Source organism: Cottoperca gobio, chromosome 20 (assembly GCF_900634415.1).
Source record: "Cottoperca gobio chromosome 20, fCotGob3.1, whole genome shotgun sequence".
Classification (NCBI taxonomy): Eukaryota; Metazoa; Chordata; class Actinopteri; order Perciformes; family Bovichtidae; genus Cottoperca; species Cottoperca gobio.
Window position 1 is genome coordinate 8,530,626 of NC_041374.1, and position 25,458 is coordinate 8,556,083.

Below are 25,458 nucleotides of genomic sequence, written 5' to 3' on the forward strand. Positions count from 1 at the left end.
CAATAAATTGCAAAGGAAATTTTTGCAAGATAATAATTACAACAGATTTCAGAGTGCGCAAGCTGCAGACATCCAGACAAACAAAGCCAGTCGAAAAGCCCCGATCGAGCAGAAGGATCTAATTAAAGATCCAAATGAAGTTGCTTATTTTTTAAATAAAAATAAAAGAAGCCTTACTTGGAAGGGTAAATCTGTGGAGAGAACTGGTGAGTTTGTCTTGGGCTGAAGCCACTGGTTCCAATAGCTGAGGAGAGTTAAAAAGAAAAGAGGCAAGCACATATTTAAACTTTAGGAAATAAGGTAAATATTATCTTTTGCCAACAGAACTTCTGGATTCCAAGGAAACAGTAATTACATTGCATTACTCTATTTATTTTGGTAACCTTCTTTAAGGTTGAGAGCAACAATGAAGTAAAATAATCAGGTGAGATCAGGTTTTTCTGCTGACCCGCATATCTCTGAGATACTTCTGCGCTGCTATGACGACCGCTGATGTAAACACAAACAGGACGGGCTGATGGGCCGGCGGCGTCAGCTGCTTCTCGCCCACATTGGAAGTGACATCACTGATTGCAGGTAATGAGTGCTACTGCATAGTCTTTCCTTCATCAGGCTGCACGCTGCTGCTAACTCGCTCAGCCACTAATAACTCACAGAAGAGCTCGTTCTGAATCTGCACTAAGAATTATATTCGACACACACTCGACTTCTTCAATCGATGTGTTCCCGATGACTTCACATCATTCTTTTCTGTTTTAGTTACAGCTTTTAAAAAAAATGACCCCAGTAAAAGTCCGACCATGCAGTTTAAATATATCATGCCATATCACATATCAAGGAGACAGACTCATATTTCATTTTACACAATATGCTAATTAAATTAACTTTCCTAAAATAATCATAATCATTTTATTTCTCAGTATTTCTCACATTAATTACAAAACTACATTTTTTGGAGAAAATCAGTCAGTAGTCCTTGTATGTTAAATAAGATGGTAGGATGAGGGTTAAAGTAAAAACTCAAATAAACATTTATTAAAAGGAAAATGTGCTCTAAAGGTTTCAGATCTAAGATTTTAAATATTTTAAATCCCTAACGTGACACTTTCTACAGTTCCTACATTATTAATTATTATTATTATTATTATTAATTATTATTATTATTATTATTATTATTATTATGTTATTATTATTATTATTATTATTATAAATCAATAATGTTTTTAATAGTTACATTCATTGCATTAATATCTGGATTTTTAAATGAAACACACCAGTGTATTACAATTCATTAATACATTAAAGTGTAATAATACATCTGCTTGAACAGTCACAGTTGTGCCACATCGCTCACATTTAACTGCAGCCGAGCGGCACAGTTTTGAAACATCTGTCTAATTGGTCGTGACGTGTAAAAAAGGGATTTGGTTGCGGGGGAGCGCTAACTGTATGTAACTGTATGCTGTAACCCTCACACACGTTATTAATATTGAACACTTTCCCCACATCAGCAGCACCTGCCACTGGACGAAACCTGCTCTTCTGAACGCAGCTTTGGGTTTCCCCCGTGGAGGATATGGAGGATACGATTACTAAATTTCATTAATATTGTCAGAGACAAAAGTCATAGCTGTGATTTATGTGCTTCTGGCGTTAAGTATCAAGTACTTAGTTAAACAGTTAAAGAAATACAGGAAAATTAGGAGCGACATAAAACCATGCACACGGATGCAGCGCATGTTTGTAGAAAATAAAAGTGTGGCAGGTTGACACAGATACTGGTCAGAGCGGACAGAAGAAATGATCACATTAGTGAATATTTATTTTACAATTCCTACAATGCTCTTTATACTCTGAGGTTTCATTTAGAGAGAGTGTGTGTGTGTGTGTGTGTGTGTGTGTGTGTGTGTGTGTGTGTGTGTGATGTGCCTCTGCTGAAAGGAGGGTGTGAAAACCTCGGCTCTGACAGGGCGATAGGGTAACAGCCCGTGGAGAGCGAGGGCCACGGGGACGCTGTGTCACTCCACCGGACAGACAGGTTCAGTGCATTATAGGTCATAACTCCACACTGGCATGGGAACCAGCAGTGTTAACACACACACACACACACACACACACACACACACACACACACACACACACACACACACACACACACAAAACACATACACACACACACACACACACACACACACACACATGTGCAAGCAGATAAATATGCTGACAAAGATAAGGGCGAGTCACACACACACACTATATTGGTGTTTTAGCTGCAGGGACCCGGCTTATAGGTCACCCATCTCTAGGCTCATGCCTCACTAATTAGTTCTGCAGCTGGGTGTGTGTGTGTGTGTGTGTGTGTGTGTGTGTGTGTGTGTGTGTGTGTCCTCCAGCCTCACCTGATCCTGAGAAGCTGTCTAGAGAGGTGTCTGCTACCGAGGTGGCGATTTCGCTGCTGCTCATTGGCTCGGTTTTAACTGCAAACAAAGAAGCCACATCGTCACTAAAACGCACCAAATCAAGTGTGGAAATATAAAATTAAAATAAAGTTAATAAAGTCTAACTACTTCAGGGTTTCAGAGTTTTACATTCACAATATAGCAAAATCATTACTGTAAAATCAAAGGAGGAGGCAGTCAAACAACATTCAGGATCGACAGTAGTGTCAGAAAGTTGTGTCTTTATCCATTTAAATGTTATACTTCTGTATTTTAATAATATCTTTATTTCTTTTTGATGGGATATATCTGATGGTGCAAAAAGGGCCGTGATTTCTATTATTAAACCCAGAGAAAAACATTTTACTTAAAGCTTATTATCATTTTCTTTAAATGTATTTGAATTTATTTGCAAGAGAAATATAACTTTAATTTGTAATTAGCAAAGAATTATTAAATTATCATTGATATTTAATGCTAAATTAACGACTTATCAGTATTTAAGTGCAGCATGAAATAAAGATCATTACTGTACATGTGTGTCATCGTCACGGATTATATAAAAAGAGCTCCGCGGCGAAATGTCAAGGAAATGTACGGTATATAAAATCTTTTTAAGAGTGTAGCGAACACTGTTTGACCTCAGGTCTATTATACAGCTCAGCGATAGATCTGCAAAGACAATTTCACAGCTTTCTGACAGCTCAGGAATCTTTGAAATCAATCTATTACACTTCAGGCGGGCTGGAGGACTTTCTTTTTTCTCTTTTTGGCAAAACAAATTGACAATGTGGGCACGGGAGTCATGCTCAGTGGAATCTCCCATGGCTGAAGAAGCCAGTTGCTGTCATGTTCTACATGTTTCCGCTCTGCTCGCTCGGTGCAGAAACACGTGTTGACGGGGGGGGGGGGGAATTCTTTTGAACAACACAGCGATGATAGTGGTAAGGTGCATGCATAAACTAGCACACACTCAGAGCACAGCGCACACAATAACCACTGTGTTCAGGAAACAGCGTGGAACGTCCACATGAAAACAAAATGCTTCACAATCTGACCATTCACTAACAATGGACTCAAACCCAGTCGATGTCAAATCATGCTTGAAACAGAACCACAACAATTACAGCAAGAGATTCTGAATGAAAGGCACAATAGTTGACGCAACTTTATAATTTGGCAGTTGAAGAATTGTGTATTTTTGGGACTTGAATGCAAATCCAATTTCAAAAAGTACAAAGAGTGCTTTCATTCTTGAAACACCAAGTATTGTCCTTTCATTGCGTCACTAGGAGTAGACAAACCTGCAGCGGACTGTGAGTTAGAACCTAACAACCAGTCTGCAGTGGTGAGCATTGTGATGTTATCACCTATGGGAAAGAAAGAATGGCAGAGGGACACATGACAGTCTGCAGCACGGCACGACTACGTCCTGTGTCATGAATACACACACAAGTAAACCCTGAGCTCACGGCACCGACTGACCTGAAGACTGCGTGCTTCTACTCATCGTGTTTGTGACATGTGCATGCTGCACCAAACAAAGGCTCAGACTTATGCACATCACCTGAGTAAATAACTATGAACAGTAGAGACCTCATGCAAAACTCTGTCATTTCCATGTTCTGGGCTTTGAATAATTACATGGTTGCTTAAATAAACAGCTAATAGTCGCTGGAAAACAAATACTGGTAGCACTGACTTGTTGGGCAACAAATGTGAAGTTAATTCTCTCCATTGCTTTGACTGTTTGAACTGTGATACAGCAAACAAAAACAGTATTGATAACTATCGATTAAATGTCTAGAAAATAGTAAAAAGTGTCTTTAAATGTCTTGTTTTGTCCAAAACCCAAAGACATTCACTTTAATATGATTTAAAACAGAGAAAAGCAGCAAAGCTCCACATTTAAGAGGCTGAAAACTGCATTTAAAGATATTTAAAGAACAATAATTACTTTAAAGATCGATCCATTATCAAAATAGTTGGCAATTATTTTCCTGCCGATCAACTGATCAACTCTATTATTAGATTCAAAACTAAACAAATCTAATATGTCGATGCACAACACTTGCACAAACGCTACACTGACTAAACAGCTTCACATTGAATGCTACAACACAGCTTCTGTCATTCTCAGCTCTTTTTAAAGTTTTAAAAACCACAGAGCACAAGAAGAGCCACTACAGGACGCAGCACATACCTTCAGTGCCATTGGGTGTCATGGAATTGTTATTGATGTGGGAGTTGTCGAGGTTGGGACCATTAGGAGATTCACTGCTTCCACTTACTCGGCTGTGAGGACTGGCTAGATCCTGCATTTCCATAGACCTGACGAGACACACACGCACATGCACACACACCAAATCAAATTACACATATCACTCTGGTTTCAGGGAAGACACGCAGCGCTGATGCACAATGCAGCGTGAGCATTGTGCATAATCCAGCAGTCCAGATTTAGATAAACAAACAGGAAAAAACTAAAGTATTAATAAGTTGAAAAATATTCCATTAAAACTACATTTAAGATCTATAATTCACCGCGGTTTAAATAATCGCACATGATATTATCAACTGAATTTCAAATAATGAGGTTTTTATGTAATGCCAAAGACAAAATTAACTAAATATATATACAAGGCAAAATGTGACACACTCACACAGATAAACAAAGAAAAACAAAGTGGAATTGAAGGCTGTGAAATGAAAAGTAAACATTTTGACAAGGCAGTGTCTCGTTTCTCTCGTTACAACAGGTCACCGTTTCAAGAAGAACACAAAGTGTTTACTGTCAATTTACTGCGATGTATCTTTAAGCACAAAGGGCCTTAAGTGTATATCGTTTTGTGTGGTAGGAAGACTGTTAACAGATGTTTGCTGGTTTCAGGCAATGCTTAATGTGCCTGTTAAACGTGCTGCAGCACTCTGCCTGATTGTCAGAGCCATGCCTCAGTGATGGGCAGATGGGAAGCTCATGAGGCATGTGTTTGCTCTGGCAAGCTCCTTAATTGTTTCTGTGTTTATACAAAAGACCACGCCACTAAAAACATTATTCTATCTTCTCATTTGTGCGCTCAAAGGATTTGATGGAGTGTAGACAATGGAGTCGAGAAAAGAAGGCACGAGTGATTTGAAAAGTACGGCCACAAACTCCAGACCCCATTTGTCTCCGTCGCTGCTGCCATCACAATAGTGAGTTAATGAAATTAGGAGAAAATGTTTTGTACATTAAACTGCCATTTACAATTATATTCCAGGGCTCGGGGTATCTGTGCTATCGATAAACATTGGCCTTTTACACAAGGCCACAAAGATAAATGCTCAGACTATGAGCAGTCTGAGTGCTATCAGATGGCACGAAGAAACCAGAATTATGTGATACAACGATGAAATTATGATAAGCATTTACTCTGTTTAAGAGGACATTATAATGTTGTGATATTATGATTCTTGGCCGTAAAGCTTGGCAAATGTTTCCCTTTCTTGTGGTTCAAGTCCAATTGAATTATTAATAGAAAAAATATATTTTCATGCAAAATATTACAAACGAAAAAGTTAAAATTAAAAGAACAACTATGAAACAAAGGCCTCAGTCAGTCTTTTTCACACACACACACACACACACACTACAATAATGGAAGCTGCATTGTTCTTTCCCCAGATGTATATTAATGTACTTCTCCCTGTCACAGCCTCCAGGCATACGACACCACAGACGTACAAATAAAAGCACATTAACAATCGACCATATTTCTTCATTTCACATTTACTACTTAATCCCGTTTCCTCCTGCTCTGCACAAACTTGTCTCTCTTTCGCTGACGTCTGAAAAGTCTCACTATCTGCAATCAGAAGCACAGCCGGCTGAGAGAAGCTGACAGTTGTTTAGCAGAAGGACGTTTCTGATGCTGGCAGCGGCTCAACTGTGCTCTTACCTGAGCAGAGATGGCTTTGAGTCCTCACAAACCACACTCCCCTTCTTTATCCTGCCTCCACCTGCCCCGGCACAAACAATGTCACTCCTTGTTACTGCAGCTCGATGTCACAGTCCAGAGCCATCCATGACACAAAAAGGCTTGTCTGAGAAAACATTATTGTTATTCTGCAGCAGAATGGGAAGAGAGGGCTAGCGGGGGGAACAGAGGCGCACATTGTCTCTCTCCAAGCCGCAGCCCTACTCCGCTGTTGTTTCCTCCTCCAGGTCCTCCCTCCTCCCTGAGTGAGGGGAGCAGAGCCAAATGACGGAAAGGTGATTCATCATTGGTCTACGACAGCTGCAAACTGGATTAGCCCTCCCCCAATCAACATGCAAAGCGGCTTAGCCAAGGTAAGCAGGAAGGGGTGTGGGGGGGGGGGGGGGGGGGGTGAAGGTAGGCAGAGGGGTGAGGGGATGGGGGGGAGCAGGGGCTGAGGGGCAGCAGAGGGTGGGAGAGCCTGCACACTTTCCTGCTGCTGGAAGGAAGACGGGACTTGTTGAGCACAGACAAGTCAAGCGTGACACCCCCGCAGATCTTTCATCTGCAATTGACACTATCTGAAATTTATCAGCACTCCCCCCCCCGGCACACTGACAGGTCCTAATGACCGTCAGGGCTGCTTCCCGCGGGCCTGCCCCAGCCTGGGGCCACGGCACAGCAGCAGAGACACAACTGTCTAACGTCACAAAAGGCAGAAGGAGAACAATACACACACACACACACACACACACACACACACACACCCACACCCACCCACACACACACACACACGTATCAATCTTTGCTTTTTCTGTGGCAACACAGACACTGATGTCTTTTTTTTTACGTCTTATTCTTTAGCACACATAACTCATGCCTGTATGTCTGCACACACACACACACACACACACACACACACACACGCGCACACACACACACACACGCACACACACACACTTATGCACAGGGCACTTCAGAGGCCCCAGATCAGTGGCGCAAATGCACACACACATACACACACTCACACACATACACACACTCACACACACAGGGCACTTTAGAGGCCCCCAGATCAGTGGTGCATCTCAGACAATGAAGGAGACTGGAAACAAGAACACGGAGAGCATATGGAGCCACATATGTTTCCTATGACGCTACGAATGCCTCTATTACTCTCCTTTAGCTGACAGTTACATTTTGCTGTCCACTCCCGCTCTGCTCTTCCCTCCGAACATCAAGCAGAGCCGTATACTCGCACGGCTATAACACTATATTAGACCTGACTCCACCACCATGGGAATACAGGGTCCACAAAAGGTCAACGGTATTCTTCTGGTCAGGAAAAAGGCATATAAAGTATTATTAAAAAATAAAATCCTAGCATGATTTTTTAATGGCTGACTGTTTACATGAGCCAGGGTAACCTGAGCTGCACGGTCTTTTTCAACAGGCTTTGCTCTTCACACCAAGGCAAAGCCTTCATGAATACCATTCCAGCTTCACAATCCGCCTTCTCTCACACTGCTAATGGTACAGCCATCTTAGCAGAAATAACCATTATATTTAAATCTGACTTTAGGAGCAAAGGACAACAGCAGTGCCTCCTCCTGGCACGTCCCGACACTAAACATGAGCAGAGGGGAAAGTCCTCAGAGCTAAAAGCCATAAAGACGAAAGAGAAACACATTTTGCCACAGCACATTAACAGCGATCACAGAGTTGTGGAGAGAGTGTGTGTTGTGGTGGCGAGATGTGGTGTGTGTGTGTGTGTGTGTGTGTGTGTGTGTGTGTGTGTGTGTGTGTGTGTGTGTGTGTGTGTGTGTGGTTTCTCTGTTCAGCAGTGCAAGCCAACGAAAACATTACCATGCCGGTGTCTCAGTCTTTGCCAGCAGGTGAAACCAGCCAGGTGAAGAGACGGAGGGGGAGATGGGAGAGGAGATGGGATGTGGGGGGGGGGGGGGGTTAAGAGCAGAAGCCTTTCTTCTGTGCCGCTAAATATTTATTGTTTAAAAAAATATAAAGGCTGCGTTCAGCATCTTTGATGTGCTTCTTAGTTCACCCTGAACTGCCAGCTCTTTGAAGCTGAGAAGAACAAAGCCCGGCTGGATGAAGCGCTGGAAGTGTCATCAAGAGAAGAAGAAGAAAGAAGTGCCACAACACGCTTCGCCTCGCCGCTGTTTGCTGTTTCGCTTTACTTATTTCAAGACCTGCGTCTCCAAAAGGTAAACACAGCCACAGCCAAGCTTTTAGCGTAGATCATCTCAGCATGCAGGCCGTGTGACCCGGCACCAATCGCTTCTCCACCTCTGCTACATATTCTGTTACTGTTCAGCAAAGAGTTACCATCAGCTGCAAACTGCTTTAGTTTTACAGTTTATTCCCGTAACAAACTGTTGCAAATAAACCGATGATGAAGAAATATGAGTGGATTTGTTTATTTCCATGCTCGCTCTCCCTGTGTCACTTATTAGATAATAATTTTATAGCTTTAGAATTTTACAGTCTATGTAAGCCATGTGTTGTGAGTTACAACTTTTGAAAAACAATGCTTTAATCAAAATCTAACTTTAAAACAACTAATCCCCACTTAAGCTGGTCAGCTGAATCCACATGGTGGCCCAGGAAAAATAAATCCACTCTCAAAGAATGTAGATGCAGACAACAATTGGACACAGATGTGAGTGGAATTAGCCACAGTTTACAAAATGCTACACTTCACTTGTGTCTCTGTACGTGGCCGAAAAAATGACTTCTGCCAGCAAATGCAACTTTGAAGAGATTAGAGCTTGAAATGTAAAGTATTCTAGATAAGACCTTCAAAAGGAAAGATATTTCAAATGATATGCTGGTCTAAACATAAATAAAACGACTTTGTTTAAATGTATTATTACAGCATGTTATATTATATTTAATAAGTACCTTTATTCTAACAGATGTACTGTCTGTGCCTCGTGCACGGATGAGAGATGCGTCGACATATTATTAAAGCATATCCTGATTATACGCATAATAATTATAAGCAGGATTATTAGCACATGTGTGTTGATGTGCAATTTGTCGTTTGGGTCGATCTGACACGCTGCTTCAGCAATTCACTCAATAGCGACGTTAAATCTGTTAATACTGTGCTCTTCAACCTTCACAATGATTTCCAGAAGGCCAGCTTCGCCTTTGAGGGGCCATCAAACAAGATTTAAGGTGCACATTTTATCACAACCTGCCTGCCAGCGTGACCACCGCAGAACCAGAGGCTTCCCAACGTTTCAGAGATGAAAGAAAGTGACAAATCTGAAGGATTAGATCACTTTAATGCTCCTGGCTTGTTATTCCTATTGTCTCAAACCTGAAGCAGTGAAGTATTATGGAAAGGAAATTATTATCTACGCAGGTACAGGAGCAGAGGAAATTCTTAAATTGCTTGTAGAAGGTAATAAAATTGCAGTTTTTAATTTTTTAATAGCAAAAAATGTATATTATCTGAACAAAAGCACGTTTTGCTACCTTCAAATACAATTTCTGTTGAGACTTTGAGCAGCTTCCTTATTATCGTGCACAATGTAAACATATTACAAACAATCACACGAGTGGGTATTAGTGATTGAAATCTTTAAAGCTCATTTCCTGTTCTTTCAGCCACATATTCCAGATGCAAACAGAGGCCTGTTAACAACACAACACCCCACAGTATTTAGTAAACAACCCCTGGCCACTAATCACACAGAATGGGCTACTTAATAGGAGGTCCCCTGTTTCCTTCTCTCTCCCTCACTAATAGCTCTATCAGTGGATCAATTAGCCCTCTGTGTCTTTCACCATTTTCAATCTGCTCTGTGAGAGAAGAGGGCTCGGCCGGCGATACACATCTATACGGAAGGCATCAGGCCTTGGGCAAACAATGCCACCGTCACCGCCGACCACTCCCGCTTGCACACACTGCTGCTACACCTGCATGGAGCTCCGCAGCCAGGCAGACAGCCCCTGATCTCTCCCCGCGTAAAGCAAATACACCGAGCAAACAGCCTCAAATCAGCCTCATTATCTGCTAATAAATAAGGTTATTGTGTGAGTGAATGGTTGCAGCAGGCAATCACACACTGTCATGTTTGTCTGCGCGGAGCGGAGGCCACTCTGCAAGCAGTCTGACTCACGAGCCTCCCTACTCCCTCTCTTTCATCTACACACACCTTTCTAAACACCCGAAAGGGCCGGCGTTTGGAATTAGAGGATGAAAAAGGAAAGAGGAAAATAAAAAGGCACAATTTGAGGGAGATGAAATGCCTTTCACACACACAATAATTCCCTGACTTGTGATGTGAGCCTGTGATCATACACAGAACATTAAAACAGAACATCCTTCAATTAGAGGCTCGTGATTACAGCGGGCGAGCCGTCGCGACTGCAGCGAAACACTGGCGAGCGGAGACGCAGCACGGCCGGGAGTCGAGGCCTGCTGTCTCGGTCAGACGCAAGAGAGCCTCTCAGGTCTCCCCGCAGCATTCCTGGCCTCAGCAGATGGCATTAGATGTCAACTGCTTTAACTGTGTTTGTTCTGCCAGTCAGAGAGAGACTCCTGCAGGGACCGGCGTGTTTTCATAGCCTGATCAAAAAATGTAAACTGGCCAAGCAGAAGAAGATCCCATATTTAAAGGAATATATTTGTAACATGATATTACTCTCATGCTTTCAACGTACAGCTTTTTTTGTATTTAAAAAATCTGTTTAAATAAGCAAGGAGAGATTATTTTAGGGGATTTTTTTAGACAAATATAATTTATAATTACAGACAAATTAAACTGTTAAATTTCTAAACTATTGGAAATAATCTATGTATTATAAAAACAGAACAAATGGTCAGATCTTTTAGTAAGTATTATATGCACTGTAAAATGCTTTAAACTGTTATTTAAATAACATTATATTCCATTTGTAAATTGCCTTCTTCACCAGGATGCGAGGTGTATTTACTTTCACTTAATAAAAACTTAACATTCATCAAGAGAAATATTTTTCTTTTAGCTATTTATCTGTCATCGTCCCCATCAGCTGCAGCTGACCTGTGCACATTAAAGCCTTCCTCTTCGTATTATTACCATTATTAGAACAATTCTGAATATCTCCACAGAATTACAAATATTCCAATAATAAAGATGTAGGTGCTGTTAATGAACACATGAATGCAGAAATTAAATAATTACTCCTACTGCTCTGTCGATACGAGGGCTTTAATTTAGAAATATATCTTAAATTAAATGCTGATGCAAATGTAGCAAATAAAGGAGATAATTCCACACACACACACACACACACACACCGACACACACACACACACACACACACACCGACACAGACACACTGAAATACTCAAAAAGAAAAGGTGATATCAAACATCACATACAAATTAAAGTCATACTCACTAGAATTATGTTTGAATCCCTGTGTTTATCCCTTCTTATGTCTTCTTTAAAAACAATCTTCTCTAGAGACGCTTCAGTCCAGCAGAACGGACACACACTCTGAGCGACTTCTTCAGGTGGAATCTGTAGCACAATAAATGTAAACTACAAGACTACTTTTTTCTTTTTCATTGTAGGTGTTGGAACCCATGGAGCCCCGCGCGCTATCTCAGGAGACCCGTCCTCGTGAGAAAGAGAGTTGTCCGATTACTGCTTCAGGCAGTGACTAGTGAGTGTCTGAGGAAGAGGGAAAAAAAGAGAGAGAGTGAGAGAGCTAGGCTGAGGGAGGGAGGGAGGCAGTGAATGAGGGAGGGAGAGGGAGGCTGCTGCCGTTTGAAAAAGCAGAAAAGTTGCTCGGTGCTCTCTCACAGGAAGACTTTGGGTCTGGAGGAGGCACGGGGGAGTTGTGCCTCACACCAGCTCCCCATATGTCATTCACTCACAGCTTTAAGCAATAGAGCCTCTGCAGATTGTATCAGTGGAGACTAAGACAATGAAATGGCAGATCTGTCCACCGGCCTGCCTGCTCCACTCACCCCCCCCAAGGGCCCACACTTTTCTTCTCCTCCCTTTCTCTCTTGTTTTTGTTATGCTCTTCTTTTTTTTTCTTTTCACCACAAACCACATTTTTCTGCTCTCTCTTGCGAGTCTTAGGTCGCTGCTGGATCTCTTTTGTCGTAGAGGGACTTCAGAGGGTAAACAAGGGCTTAGGTCATTAGCTTAGGTGATGGGAAGCCGGAGGTTTAACAGCGGCCGAGCGGCTCGGCTCTGTCCGTCTCCACGGCAGTCTAGTGGAAGTCCTCCGTCAACACATGCACGTCGCGTCTGTGTGCAAGGTAATGACTGCCTTCTGTCTGCTCCAGGTTATTATTTCAACTGTGCGAAGCCGCTACACAAGGCCATGCTGCTACTGATGAGCTCAAACTGGTGATTTATTCAAGCTGCTGATGAGGCTCGCACAGCTTCTTTCAAGAATATCAACTGTGTGTAATGGATGGTGGAGAGGTCAGTGGAGCATTTTACATTTGTTTAATTTCCACATCATAAAACTGCGGGTGAAATGCCGACTGTAATACTGAAGAATGATTACCAAGGAGGAAATCATACATTTACTATAGTAAGGAGGTGGTGACAGAAGAAGAACACCCACGGCTGGAAGAATAGCATGCTGTGTTAGCGGTCGGCCCATGTATGCACTGTATGTGACGATAAGAAAGAAAACACGGTGCCACTAAAGAGGACTCAGATCTGTTTTTATATGGCGTGCTGTTTTAAATAAAAAACGATTGATAAATTGGTCATTTTCCACAAAATGATGTGTGAAGCTCACATGTCAAACTGGAAGCAGGTCAACACCAAACAACCTCTGCAGCAGCAGTCAACAAGCAGCTCACAGAAATAGACCGGAGCTGCACGGCTCCTGATTTAAATGCAGTGAAGTGGACGTGCTGAAGAAGAGCTCCCTCCCTTTGCAAACCGGCTGCCCACAGGTGAACCCTCCGGCTCTCCTTTCAATATGAGCAGGAAACATATTGCACATTGAACAGGTTTTTAATAACTCGATTGACTAATAGATGCGCGGGGACTCTCAGGTAACTATTTCTAATAGCGGAGGGATACACGTGCCAATCGAGTTACACTGCATTTACTCTGTCGCTCTCTATTTCAATAAGCAGCTGTACAAAATTAGTTTGAGACGTAATTTTGCAAGTGAGTTATTTTCAAATTGCACGGTATAATTATCCAGAGTTGTTTATGTCTCAACGGCTGAACTCAGATGTTCCTCGTCCTCCTCCGTGCACCGCTGTACGGGATGTTTTGAATCAAGGCTCCGATGCAGTTTCACCGGAGACGTTCTGTGATTACGACTTTCATGCTCCGCAGTATTCATTAAAAACAATCTTAATTAAAAAGTAGGTTAAACTTTGAATTGTCGAGGTGCTGAGTTGTTGAATGATGCATTTACACGTCATTATGTTTTTTTTGTTTGCCTTCTGATGAAGAGTTATTAATTAATGAAGTATTATTTTCATCGATTAGTTGTTTGGTCTATAAAAAGTCAGAAAATGGTGAAAAATGTGTTTCCCAAAAACCCCAAGACGACGTCCTCAAATGAAAATATTCACATTTAAGAAGCTGGAATCAAATAAATTTGACCTTTTCTTTTTTTTCTTTCTATAAATCTATTACTTAAATTAAACTAATGGATTAATAATTGCATAAAATCTCACATTTTCAGAGGCACGAAGACATATGGAACACACAACGTCAATTAAATGAAATGAAATTAGAACGATATAATAATCTTTTCTGTAACTACGTATAAAGCCTAATGGATCTGAATACATAGGCCAAGTGGAAGCTTAACAAAAGATTCCCTGATACAGTTCGACTGACATCAGCGCTAAAATATCACTTGCCAAAAAAAACTATATCAAGTGAGAAATTTGAGAAGCGTGCTAAGATTAAATGTGAAGCCGTTCTTTATTAAGGATTATCTTGATGGGACTCTGGTCCTCACGTGGGGCTACAGGGATGCTTGCCTGCAATTTAGAGTGAAGAGAGATCCGCAGTGTCCTCCGCTGCCAACAGGTTATCCTCTCAACTCCTCACACACATGAAAATAGACTCGCGTCCAAATGGCTGAATACGTTTTCAGATAAGGAACGGAGCGTCTAACTGGAATCCTAGTGCTTGGAAAGTTTTACATCCTAAAGCGCGCAGAGTTTTCCTCCGTCGGTGCACCAAGGGGGACATCTCTGGAAAGTGAGTTTGCTTATCATGACAAAGAATACATAAACAGCCTGAAAGGTGCAGGAACGGTGTGACAAGGGATCAAATGGTGCAGATGAAACAAAACGCTAACACCCTGGTGACACAGTTGCAATATTTTCATATGCATATGCTGCAAATTTGTTTGGGTAGAGCTACTACAGTGTTTATACAAAGTCACACACAGGGGGGATCAAGTTCCTTTTTTGACATAAGTCTCAGTAGAGCGTTACGCTCTAAACCTTCCCCCCAAGAAGGGAAATCTGAACTTGGGATAACTTTGGATAAAATAACAGTTTTTATATATTTATACAGGCATTACTAGGTGAAGTGTTCACCTATTGACTAAGGAGAAAATACGAATAACTCTTAACTACACAAGCCTCCAGCTTTGCCCCTGACACAAGTGGGACATTAAGTTTGCTGGATGGCAATTTGTCAAAGAGCTCTGTAAGTGCTAGGTACTGGATATTCCTGAGTTATTCAATGTGCATAGTTTCCTGTTGAAAATAACCGAGCTGCACAGAGTGACATATCCTTGGTAAAGCAAAGCAGCACTGATGACCAAGGGAAATTCAAGATCATTTCCAATACTATTCCACTTCTGCTCCCACTGCTTGTGTTTTCACGAGAACTCAAAGAGCAACAATGACAGCTCAAGTAATCAAAGCAAAAACATCATTTTGAGGCTCAGAAAACATGCGAGCTTGAGTTTAAGAGTATAAACAATATAACATTAACCCATCCATCCAGCAGGCTTTCATTAAACTCCAAAGGAAAACTTTGATGATGACAAGTTGCAACCACAAAAAAAGATTTTGACGGTGCAGACAGATAATTTTGAAGTCCCTCAAGGTAAATTAGTAGCAAGTCAAGTGCTTTCAAGTGGTGAATGAAAGTTTCGAGTGAAGCCAGAATTCCTTATAAACAAACATCAGGTCGGCCCGCCTCACCGAGGAGCAGCGATAAAAGTAAACACGGCATACCTCAACACGAAGATACAGAGAGGAACAAAGGACATGGTTAACCTCAGAGGACGTCACACACTTACATTAACTTAAGTTGGAGCGATCAAAAAACAGAAAGGACACGCTCATAAATGAGTAAAACTCTGGTTTGTACGTTAAAGGAAATAAAATATAGCAAGCAGTCTTTAGTGCAGGCAGAACTAAGAATGTACAAGTCATTTCTAAATGTTGTATTTGTTGTTTTAAAAGTCCCAGTACATGCTAACTAGTATTTGATTAAAGGACACTCTGCGGACACATTTATCCAAACATACACCACGAGAGACAAGTTACTTTATGACTAGTGAGGCACACCTGGACAAAGTCTACGAGGACCCCGAATGTCCTCAGACAGACACTTTATTGCTCTCCAAAGGCCCCAAAAAAGCCAAACAAGCACACTTGAGAGACCTATTACTCAGAATGAGACATCACTACGGCTGGAAGCCTCACCGCGGGCATTACGCTTAAAATATATAGCCTGTTAAAAGATAAAGAGAATAATATTCAGCGTAGTAAGTCGCATGAATGAGGTTCAATATACGTTGAGATTTATATCTTATCAATATGTGATTTAAGTAAAAGTTCTCTCATTCACGTCTCAACACACTCCACTGAGTGAAGGACCATCTCACACACTAAGCTGTCCCTGGCACTCGACCCGTTCTGGAATAGATTTCTCCTAAAACTATCCATCAAAATCTTTGAGGCGAAAAGTAAGAGCATGCAGTTGCAGAATATCCAATTTTATATCAGTTTTAACACCTAGTATGAATACTTTTCCACAAGGAGCCGCAATTGATGTCATGATCCAACACAGTAACAACAGTAACTGTACAGTTCTTGGCTCTGTGAGGAATTATTACCTTTTTTTTTTTTTAAAAGACCAGATTTGATTTGAGAAATTGTGATAGATTTACACTCGAGATGATCATCAACATAACAACATTTCTCTGGCACACCATTTGGACTTTGTACTAATTCAGTTGCGATACCTTTGTGTGAAAGAAATATCCTCAAGCAAAGATTTTACACTAAATATTTGTGATCAAATACACAGTTTTAGATTTGCTTCTTTAAGAGAGGAAGGAAGTTCTTTGTTTCTCTAAGTTCACTCTTCTTGTGTCAGGCCGGAGCATTTTAACAAAACAACAAAGCTCATGTATTTTGCACAACACACACAGTAGATAAATTATCTCATGCCTTTTCCCTAAATCAGGGGTGGGGAACCTCCGACGAGACCATTTGATCCGGCCCTCGAGGTAATTCGTAAAATGCACGCAAAAATAATCCACTAGACGACAATATTTTAAACGGGCGACTGACTGTTTTTCCTGGCCAAGGTCAGGGTCCCTGAACACAACACGAGCGGAACGTGTCATCACGTGGTCACGTCATGTCAAACTTCAATATTAAACGAGACTGTCACTGACATCAGTGAACGCAGCGTGGCGAGTGTAAAACAGAGAAAGGTGGATGCAGAATGTCGCACTTTCCAGGAGAAATGGACGAACGATTATTTCTGTGTGGAAGTAAAAGGCCAGTGTGTCTAGTTTGTGCGGACGCGCTCACGGTGATGAAAAATAATCTTGAGCATCATTACAACAGGAAACATGCCGAACTGCACGAGCTGAAAGGACGAGTGCGTTTGGATAAAGTTAACGCTCTTCAGCGGAGTTTGGCCCAACAAGCAGCTCTCTGCAGAGCGGAACATACAAACATGGAGAGGTAGAGAGGTAGACCACCACACCAAGAACAGACTGTTCCACCACTGCTGTGCAGTTATCACTGCCATGTGCAATACTCACTTTATTTTCTATCAACCTTAGTACTTATATTGTTTTGTATTCTATTTAATTATTGAGTACTGCCTTTTTACTTCATATGTTCTTTTGTTGTGACAAGATACATGTCCCCGTTGTGGGACTAATAAAGGATTTCTGATAAAACGGAAAGATGCATGGATAAAAAAGTTGCTTATTTTGCAAAGCATAAAAGAAAGGTGAAATGAACGGGCTGCGTCTTAAAAGAAATGTGCAGAGGTTATGAGTTCAATAATTAGTACGGACCTCGAAGGATGTTGTAAAAAATAAAATGGCCCTTGATAGGAAAAAGGTTCTCCACCCCTGCCCTAAATGAACTGAATCCAGTGTTGGATGAAGCTTTTCTTCACTGGAGAGGTTTGATATGATGCTAAAAATGTTTGCAAAGACAAAAAGATACAATGCAAACCAAAGAAATGTATAAATATAGGTTTACTGGAGAGAACATACGGTATATTTTGTCCTGCTCTCTCTTCTCAACGCTGCCCTACAATTTGACAAGTTGCAAACAAACAATATTTAGATTTAGGTTGCAGTTGTTGTATAGCTGCAAACTTGAAGCTTACTTTCATTGCAGATAAAGCTGCAGAGGAATCGAGTGCAGCAGAGGCTGTTATAAATAAAGTAGGTGGTATGAGGGCACACATTGCATGGTGTGACTTTCTGCTAGTAATCTGGTATTCTGATTTAAAGACAGAGTCTCGTCAGCAACGCCACTAAATCTAAGTCAGCTGCACCCTGAAATACCAATATGTTTGGTGATAAATTTTCAGCACCCTTCTAATGGCAGCATTTGTCAGGGCTGCCCCAACTGTCTGCGACTGCTTCTGACTTGCGCAACCCGGGCGGCCAGAAATGTGGCACTCCCCGTCTCCTCCACAGCTGCCTGCCCAGTTGGGCCCAGGTCAGCAGAGTGCTGGGGGCCGGGCGCTCATCAGCAGGCTCGTAGTGGGTCTGGCCCGTGAGGGAGGAGGGGCTGGTCCTCACCGGAAACTTATGTTCACCACGCCACCAACTCCCAACGGGTTAGAGTACAAAATGCAGAGGTTAGAGACTCAACTTCTGCTTTGCAACCCCACTCCCTCAGGCTTCCCCCCCCCCCCCCCCCCCCCTCCTCCCCTCAACTCCCAACACCCTGAGTGACTCACCAAACCCCCACTAGTCCAGCCACTGTGACATTTGTGAAGCCAGGAGTCCACATAACAAAAACACATTAGGCAAATGTCTGGGGTCAAACGTCGGTTTGAATTGGGCAGATGAAAGCCACTTAGATTGGGTCTGTGCCATTCTGCTGCGAGCCTGAATACAGTTACAAGAGAGGCAGCGCGGTGCGGGCCAGTGGTTTGTCTCACTGACAGAATATGCTTCCACAAGTGCCGGTACCACGTGTGCCAAAGGACGAGGCTATTTAAGCCCGGGGTATTACCAATCAGCCATCTCTCCCGACAGAAATAACACAGAAAATAACTCGTGTTTAATCTACGAGGGATGGGACGCTGAAGGACTTTGTCACGGATCACCATAAAAAACAATCACAATAAGTTCAACGTGGGGAGTTTACATTATATTATAATATATAATGTATAATATTGAAAAAACAGAACAATAGGTTTAAAATAAATACAGGAATTATCTCACACAATGTTAATATTTGATTTTATTATTTAAGATTGTTAGTTTGTTTTTCACTCAAAAGAATATAAAAAAAGATGAAAAGACAAAATTAGTTTCTTAATTAAATGTGTTTAAAAAGAAAATCTGCCATTTTAAGACTTGCAAAAGCACATATATATAGATATATATCTATATATATATAATATAGCACAAAGTATTCTACTCAGGATAATCGCGAGTTATTCTTATCGCCTGTAACCTACATCCACATTCTCTGAGAAGCAAGTGAACGCAGCAGCAGTGTTTGCAGAGATGAACGGGCGATCCCATTGGTCACCAGTTCTCAGTAACTTTAAACTCCTGGACAGACTTAACAGCCGAGCTTATCCGTCCGCCCGCTTTCCTTTTGCACGGCCAGCGCAGCTCAGATTATCTCCGCACCAAATGTCACTGGTTTTATAGAACAGCGGGAAACATGCTGAGTGGCACAATTTCCCCAGCCTTGAGCACAGTGTGAACTATTAGCCATGAAAAGAAGTTCCAAAATAACCAATGAGATAACCACTTTGAGACTACGCAGGGGCAGTGCTGACGTAGAAGCTAATACCTCACCCCAAAGCACCTCTTGGTGACTTCTGTGCATGCGTCTGGTACTTGTCGCCGCAGTCATCATGAGTAACGGAGACAGCCTTTCATTTATTGTTTTTACTAGAGCACTACTGCTACACTATCAATATCCAATGAGCAGGAAGAGCTGTCCAAGTTACTTTACAGATAAAAAAAACAAGACTCACATCATCCGAGTGAGGAGACGGCTCGCAGTGAGTTATAAACCAGGAGGAAAACACAAATACAACTAATGCACTGAAAGTAAGCGCTCATTCTGTCCCATCCAGCTCGTCCACATTGCTTTGCAGCTTCCTGATGCAGTTCATTTGGAACAACACGTCATTGTGAAAGACATCAATAGAACCGAATGGACTGAATGATATGCCAACTTTCCATGTTTGTTTCCTCTTGATGTGTCGGAGCAGCAGCGGCTCTGCTAAAAGGTGACTTCCTCCGTGAGGAAATGGAATTTGCAATGCACTCCTTACAGCACACTCTCCCTTTGTACTTCATATGTTGTATCTCGTCTAACTGGAACTGTGTACAAGTGAGAGAAGACTGTCTCATAGTAAACCCACACACTCTGTTTCACTGTAAGGCTCGGACTGCAACCAACGATTATTTGAATGTCAGAAAATGTCAGAAAATAGTGAAACATGTCTCAAAAGTTCTCAAAGTCCAAGGTGACGTCTTTAAATGTCTTATTGTGTCCAAAACTCAAACATATTCAGTTTAATATGATATAAAACAGAAACACAGCACATTTAAAGACATTTTTGCATTAAAAAGATTGATCAATTATCAAAATGCAGTTATTTCTCTGTCGACTGATTGTTGCAGCTCTTAAAACAAGGTTTATACTAACAGACTAATGCATGGAGCTCTCGAGCAATTTAACTTAACAGTGCTTTTTAAGACAGTAAAAAAAAGATTCCTAACAGCAAAAGACAAATGTGAGACAAAAACATCCCATGACCTCCTTCACACAAGACAAGTGAGATCATCAGACTATCAAGACTGTTCAAAAAGTATTTTGTTGTTCGGTTCCTTTCAATGAATTATCATACGGCTTCACCCTCGTCCATTCTTCTATTGTACTGGTTGCAAAGCAGCTTTCCCTGTGTTCAGAGCAGGACGCTGCACATGTATTGACGGCTCAGATTTATGTGCATTAAAAAGCTTTGAAGACACGAGTGATTGATTGTTAGTTAAGTTAATGCATCTAGTCCATAAACTAAATTGATTCCTATCGATATCTCATTCCATCTTGTCTCTTTAAATCTTCTCCGTGGACTCCATAGTTTCTTACTGAATCTACACATAAAGAAGGAACAACTTTTATATAATATTTATGTATATAAGTGAATAAAAGTTAGAGACGGATTTTGAAATTGGAGTTTGTTTGCAGCTGCCAAATGCTTGAAGGGCGATCTCTTCTTGAACTCTTGACACCTTTGATAATTAATACTGCCTGAATCAGAGATAAATTATCATTTGAATATGGAGGGTTCCCTGATTAACCTTTAGCTAAAGACGCACACAGTGAGGGGAGACGTGATGAACTGCCAAGGACCTCTGATGATCAACGTATGAATCATCAACACCAGCAGCTCGGCACGTCTTTGCTAAAAACACAAACGGAACCACAACAAAGAAATCCGGTCATCCGGAGCATCGCCTCCGACTCCAACATAAACATTACGTTGTGTTACAGGGATCCGCTCCTGCACTGAGGGGGGGGGGGGGGGGAAACAGGGGAGAAGAGTGTGAAGCCTTCTTCCTCTTCACTTTGTGACTCAGTGGCTGAAGCCCCAGGTGCGTTCTGTTCTCAAAACATCCAGTAAACTCTCTGGTGGACTCTCAGGAGGACTTCTCTCCTCTCAGTGAAAGGAGGAAACTGTTGGTGAGGCTTTCTGTGCCTCCTTGTACCAGCCAGATAGACCTATAAATAGCTCCGCAGCCTGCCATAGAAACAAACAACCGCCGAGCCGCGGATCAGTTACAGGAGCAACTTTTTATAGGTCACACAAACTTCCAGTTGCCTTGGAAACAATGTGGAAGAATCGCTCACCTTCGGACGTGGAACAGGTAATACTGGTCAGAGCGATTAGAGGGCACCTTTTGTTGAATGGGAGTTATCAGAGCGCTGGCTTGGGGTAATTGAGGGTTTGGCTCATTCTCTGGCCTCGGACCGTTCTGCTCACGCTGCACCTGGACCAAGGCACCTTGAGCGACTCACAATGGAAAGAAACGCCCGTTTGTTTTCTGTAAGCCAGAGGAAGTCTGTCAAAGGACGAGACCTGTGCTTTAACAAAAAGCCGCTATCTGGATATTTATTTCCATTCTGACTCGGGTAATACTGTTAATTCTGTAGCCAAGATAAAGTGGAAAGCACTCTTCTGGAACAAAAAGTGAGAAAGCCTTTAATCAGATGGATATTTCATGGTGAAAATCTAAAAACTTAGACAATGTTAAGATAGAGCTTGCGTAGTGGCACATGAAGGCTTTTTAACTCTCTGCTAGAAGAGTGCTGTGGACCTTTTCTTAACTTTACTGTTCCTAAGAGCATCTTCTTTACACTTTAACCTCCGCACTCTGGACCTTTTCTTTGTCAGTAATGATTCGTTTGACTACTATTGTTTGGCAAACGTGTCGCCTTCCTGCATGTTATAAAATAGCATTATGTATCATCTCTTGCTCTGTGTCTGATAATCTGAGCGCATCAGAAGCGTTAATAAGTTGTTGTTTTTTACCACATCTGGATTAAACGTACCCGTTACTAATAGCCCATAAGGCCAACCTACATCCACAGCTGTGACTCTCGGAGCAGCCTGGCTCATTCATTGCATGATGACTATGCAATTTACAAAATTACAAGCTAGCTGAAACCCTGCCCTAAAGAAGCCCCAGACTCTGCCTGAATTATTAATCAACTATTGATGAAGGCCTGATAAATGCACCCTGCTTACCATCCCAATGACATTCTTGCCTCCTGCCCGAGGCCACTTCTCTGCCTGCCGAGATGTTTCCGTCAGCTGATACAAAAGTTTTGGAAGATGTGAAATGTGCTCGTTTGAATCACAAAAGGTAATTGTTTTCAACAATGTATCCGCTTACATATCTCAACTGCACTGCTTTCTCTCTTGCCCGGGAACTCAAATAAGCACACTTGCATGCCAGCTAATTACAGTTTCACACTGTGTGACAGTCCACAATCTTCCCCTGTTCTATTGGCCAGCCACCAAAGTCTTCTAATGTGCTCACACGAGGGGAATCAACATGCCAACCTGATGGAGGTCTACAAACATCAGCAGAGAATTACAGGCAGAATTTTGATTACTTCTCTGCCTTCAGGTATTAATATAAAATCCATCAAGCTTTAAGAAACTGAAGAGAACATTATTGTATATGTGAGGAATGACAAAACTGTGATATGCTCATTGTTTATAAAGTGGACAAGTCTTCTATGGAAACTAAAACAAGACTGAGTTAGAGATGTCACGAGAACAGATACTTCGGTACCAAGTCGATGCCAAAATTCTGAAAATGTGACGGTCCTCGTCACAGCGGGGATCTACCATTGTCCCATCATCCTCGAAACGAAAATGTCCCTGATGATGCTCCACTGTGGACAACAAATCTGTGTTGAAATTGTCAAAAAGAGAGCGAGTAACGTGAGCTGTTGTCCTTCTTGGCTAACAGCTAACGTTAACTTTGATGCGTTCAAGCTCTATTTAGTAAAAATGAATATTGGCCGAAGGTAAAGTATAAATGTTATGATGTGTTCAAATGTAATCTTGTAAAGTTTAGATTTTGGCGAGCAACTTGAGGCAGATCATCAGGGGTTATTAATACATTCACAAAAAACAGAATGCAAACAATAATAAAGAAGTAAGTGTGTGGAAGTACATCGGATTTATTGTTTTAAGTGGGATTGAATTGAGGATCGAGAATCGTAGAATTTTACTGGTATTGGTATCGAGTACTAAGTTTCTGGTGACGTGACATCTGCAGACTGAACATAAATAAAGACACCAGGGAAAGACTAATACTACACGTGTTTTGTTGTGATGCTAGTTTACCGAAATAATGCACATTATCCAGTGACAGTCAAGCCCTCCTGAATGACCTCTGGCCCGCTCGTCCTTATCTCCGCCACCATCACCTCGGCCAGCTGCAGAGCACTTAATAAATTGCACCTTTAACAAAAGGAAAAGGTGATGAATTGAAAAATGTTTAGCCCTTTCATGCATTATTAACGGAGCCTCTGCCTCAAATCGGCCGCCGATAAATAATTAAAATTAATCTCATTATAGGAGTTTTCATTATAGGATAATTTAATTAAATGAAAGCCCAAGGACCTCTAAGGGCCTGGAGCCACGAGGGCCCCGTGCCCTACTCCTCTAATGGGTCGAGGACAGGAGAGTGCGCTGGTAATGCACAGGAGCCCATACATTATTTAATGGATCCCACTAAGTAAGGACAGATCAATGATAACTTGTCATCTCATCAATGTGTTGAAAGCATTCCAGAGCCCACTGCAGGACCAATCCCAAAACTGGAATAGAAAGATATCTGCACGCACACACACACATGTACTGTGCACGGATGCAGCTATGAATATTCTTTGTGCATATTGAAATGCAATACCAAACAGAGGATGTCTCTGCATGTTAGTGATGGGAAGCAGCGCAGGGCTGCAGGCTGGAGAGAAATTGTAACGTCTGTTGCCTTCAGGTCAAACATGCTTCAGTGCAAAAATGGTGAAGGGTACAAGGTGTACATCTGATACCAAACAATAAATGATATCAGAGTCAAAAGGGAGCCATTAAAGACCTTCTTGGTGAAGAGGAGGGGCCGAAGAGGAAGAGGGTATCTGGATGTGTCTCCATGCAGGAGCACTTAAGCACTCTAATTATCACACAGCAGTGAGGACGCACACATCCAGCTTCAAGATGTCTTCAGCTGCTTCTCCACCACATGGATCGAGTTCTCGGCTACACAAGCAGCAGAATAAATAGAGTCCTAAAGTTTTGAATGTAATAATATATAATGTAGATGCATTATATTATCTGTATCTACAGGGAAAGAAATGGAAGAAACTCTCAAAAGCTGCGTTATGTTCAGCCCACTCTTCAATTTGCCAGACAGACTTTATTGTTTTTCACAGGCTTCTACAAATTAAATGAATATAATTATTATGCTTAGAAACCAGTGAGTGAAGCGTGTGATAGTGAAGAACATATGTGAGAGTCTTGCATTAGAACGTCTCTCATTATGTGTATGCACGTCAGGCCTGCATTCAAAGAGGAAATCTTTAACATAAACATTAGCATATTGTGAAAACAACTGAGTAATTAGTTTAGGGCATAATAAGCTGGGCTAGGCACACAATGAAAGAAAGCATTCTGGCTTTAAAATGAATAAAAATTGATTGTGTCCCAATAAAAAACGAATTGGTGGAGTGTTAACTGGATTCCACATAAACGTCTGTAGCAGTCCCTGGCCGCTTTATTGTGTGCTAATGCAATAGAGAACACTTAGCAATAAATGCTCCTCTCTGATGAGCTCACAGAGGCTTTCCAAGATGGCCTGATGAAATTTTAAAAATTAGATTTGAGCTAGCTGCTAATGACTCCTAAAACAAAGGAAAATCTCTAAATAGAATTAGCCTGCCCTCTTCTTCTCTAAATACATCATATGTAAATTACTGTCATTGGGAGAAAGATGCTTGCCTGGAAGGTAAAGCCTTCATTAGAGATCTCAGTAGGTTTGGGACTCCA

General features: G+C 41.6%; 1 protein-coding gene across 18 annotated transcripts in view; it reads right to left on the bottom strand.

Annotated features, from left to right (window-relative positions):
- The window catches only part of eya1 (EYA transcriptional coactivator and phosphatase 1), a 68,515-nt gene that overhangs the window by 31,370 nt on the left and 11,687 nt on the right, over positions 1-25,458 (bottom strand). For 8 of the 18 annotated variants that reach the window (XM_029457896.1, XM_029457894.1, XM_029457890.1 and 5 more), the window contains exons 1-5: positions 11,812-12,076; positions 4,642-4,769; positions 3,743-3,808; positions 2,400-2,477; positions 178-244 (exon numbers count right to left, since the gene is read on the bottom strand). In XM_029457896.1, the coding sequence (XP_029313756.1) occupies positions 178-244; positions 2,400-2,477; positions 3,743-3,808; positions 4,642-4,765 (335 nt within the window). In that variant the 5' untranslated portion in view covers positions 4,766-4,769; positions 11,812-12,076. Of the gene's footprint in view, positions 1-177; positions 245-2,399; positions 2,478-3,742; positions 3,809-4,641; positions 4,770-6,376; positions 6,438-11,811; positions 12,077-25,458 lie in introns of those variants that run through there. The other 10 variants (XM_029457902.1, XM_029457901.1, XM_029457900.1 and 7 more) reach the window with 6 other exon arrangements.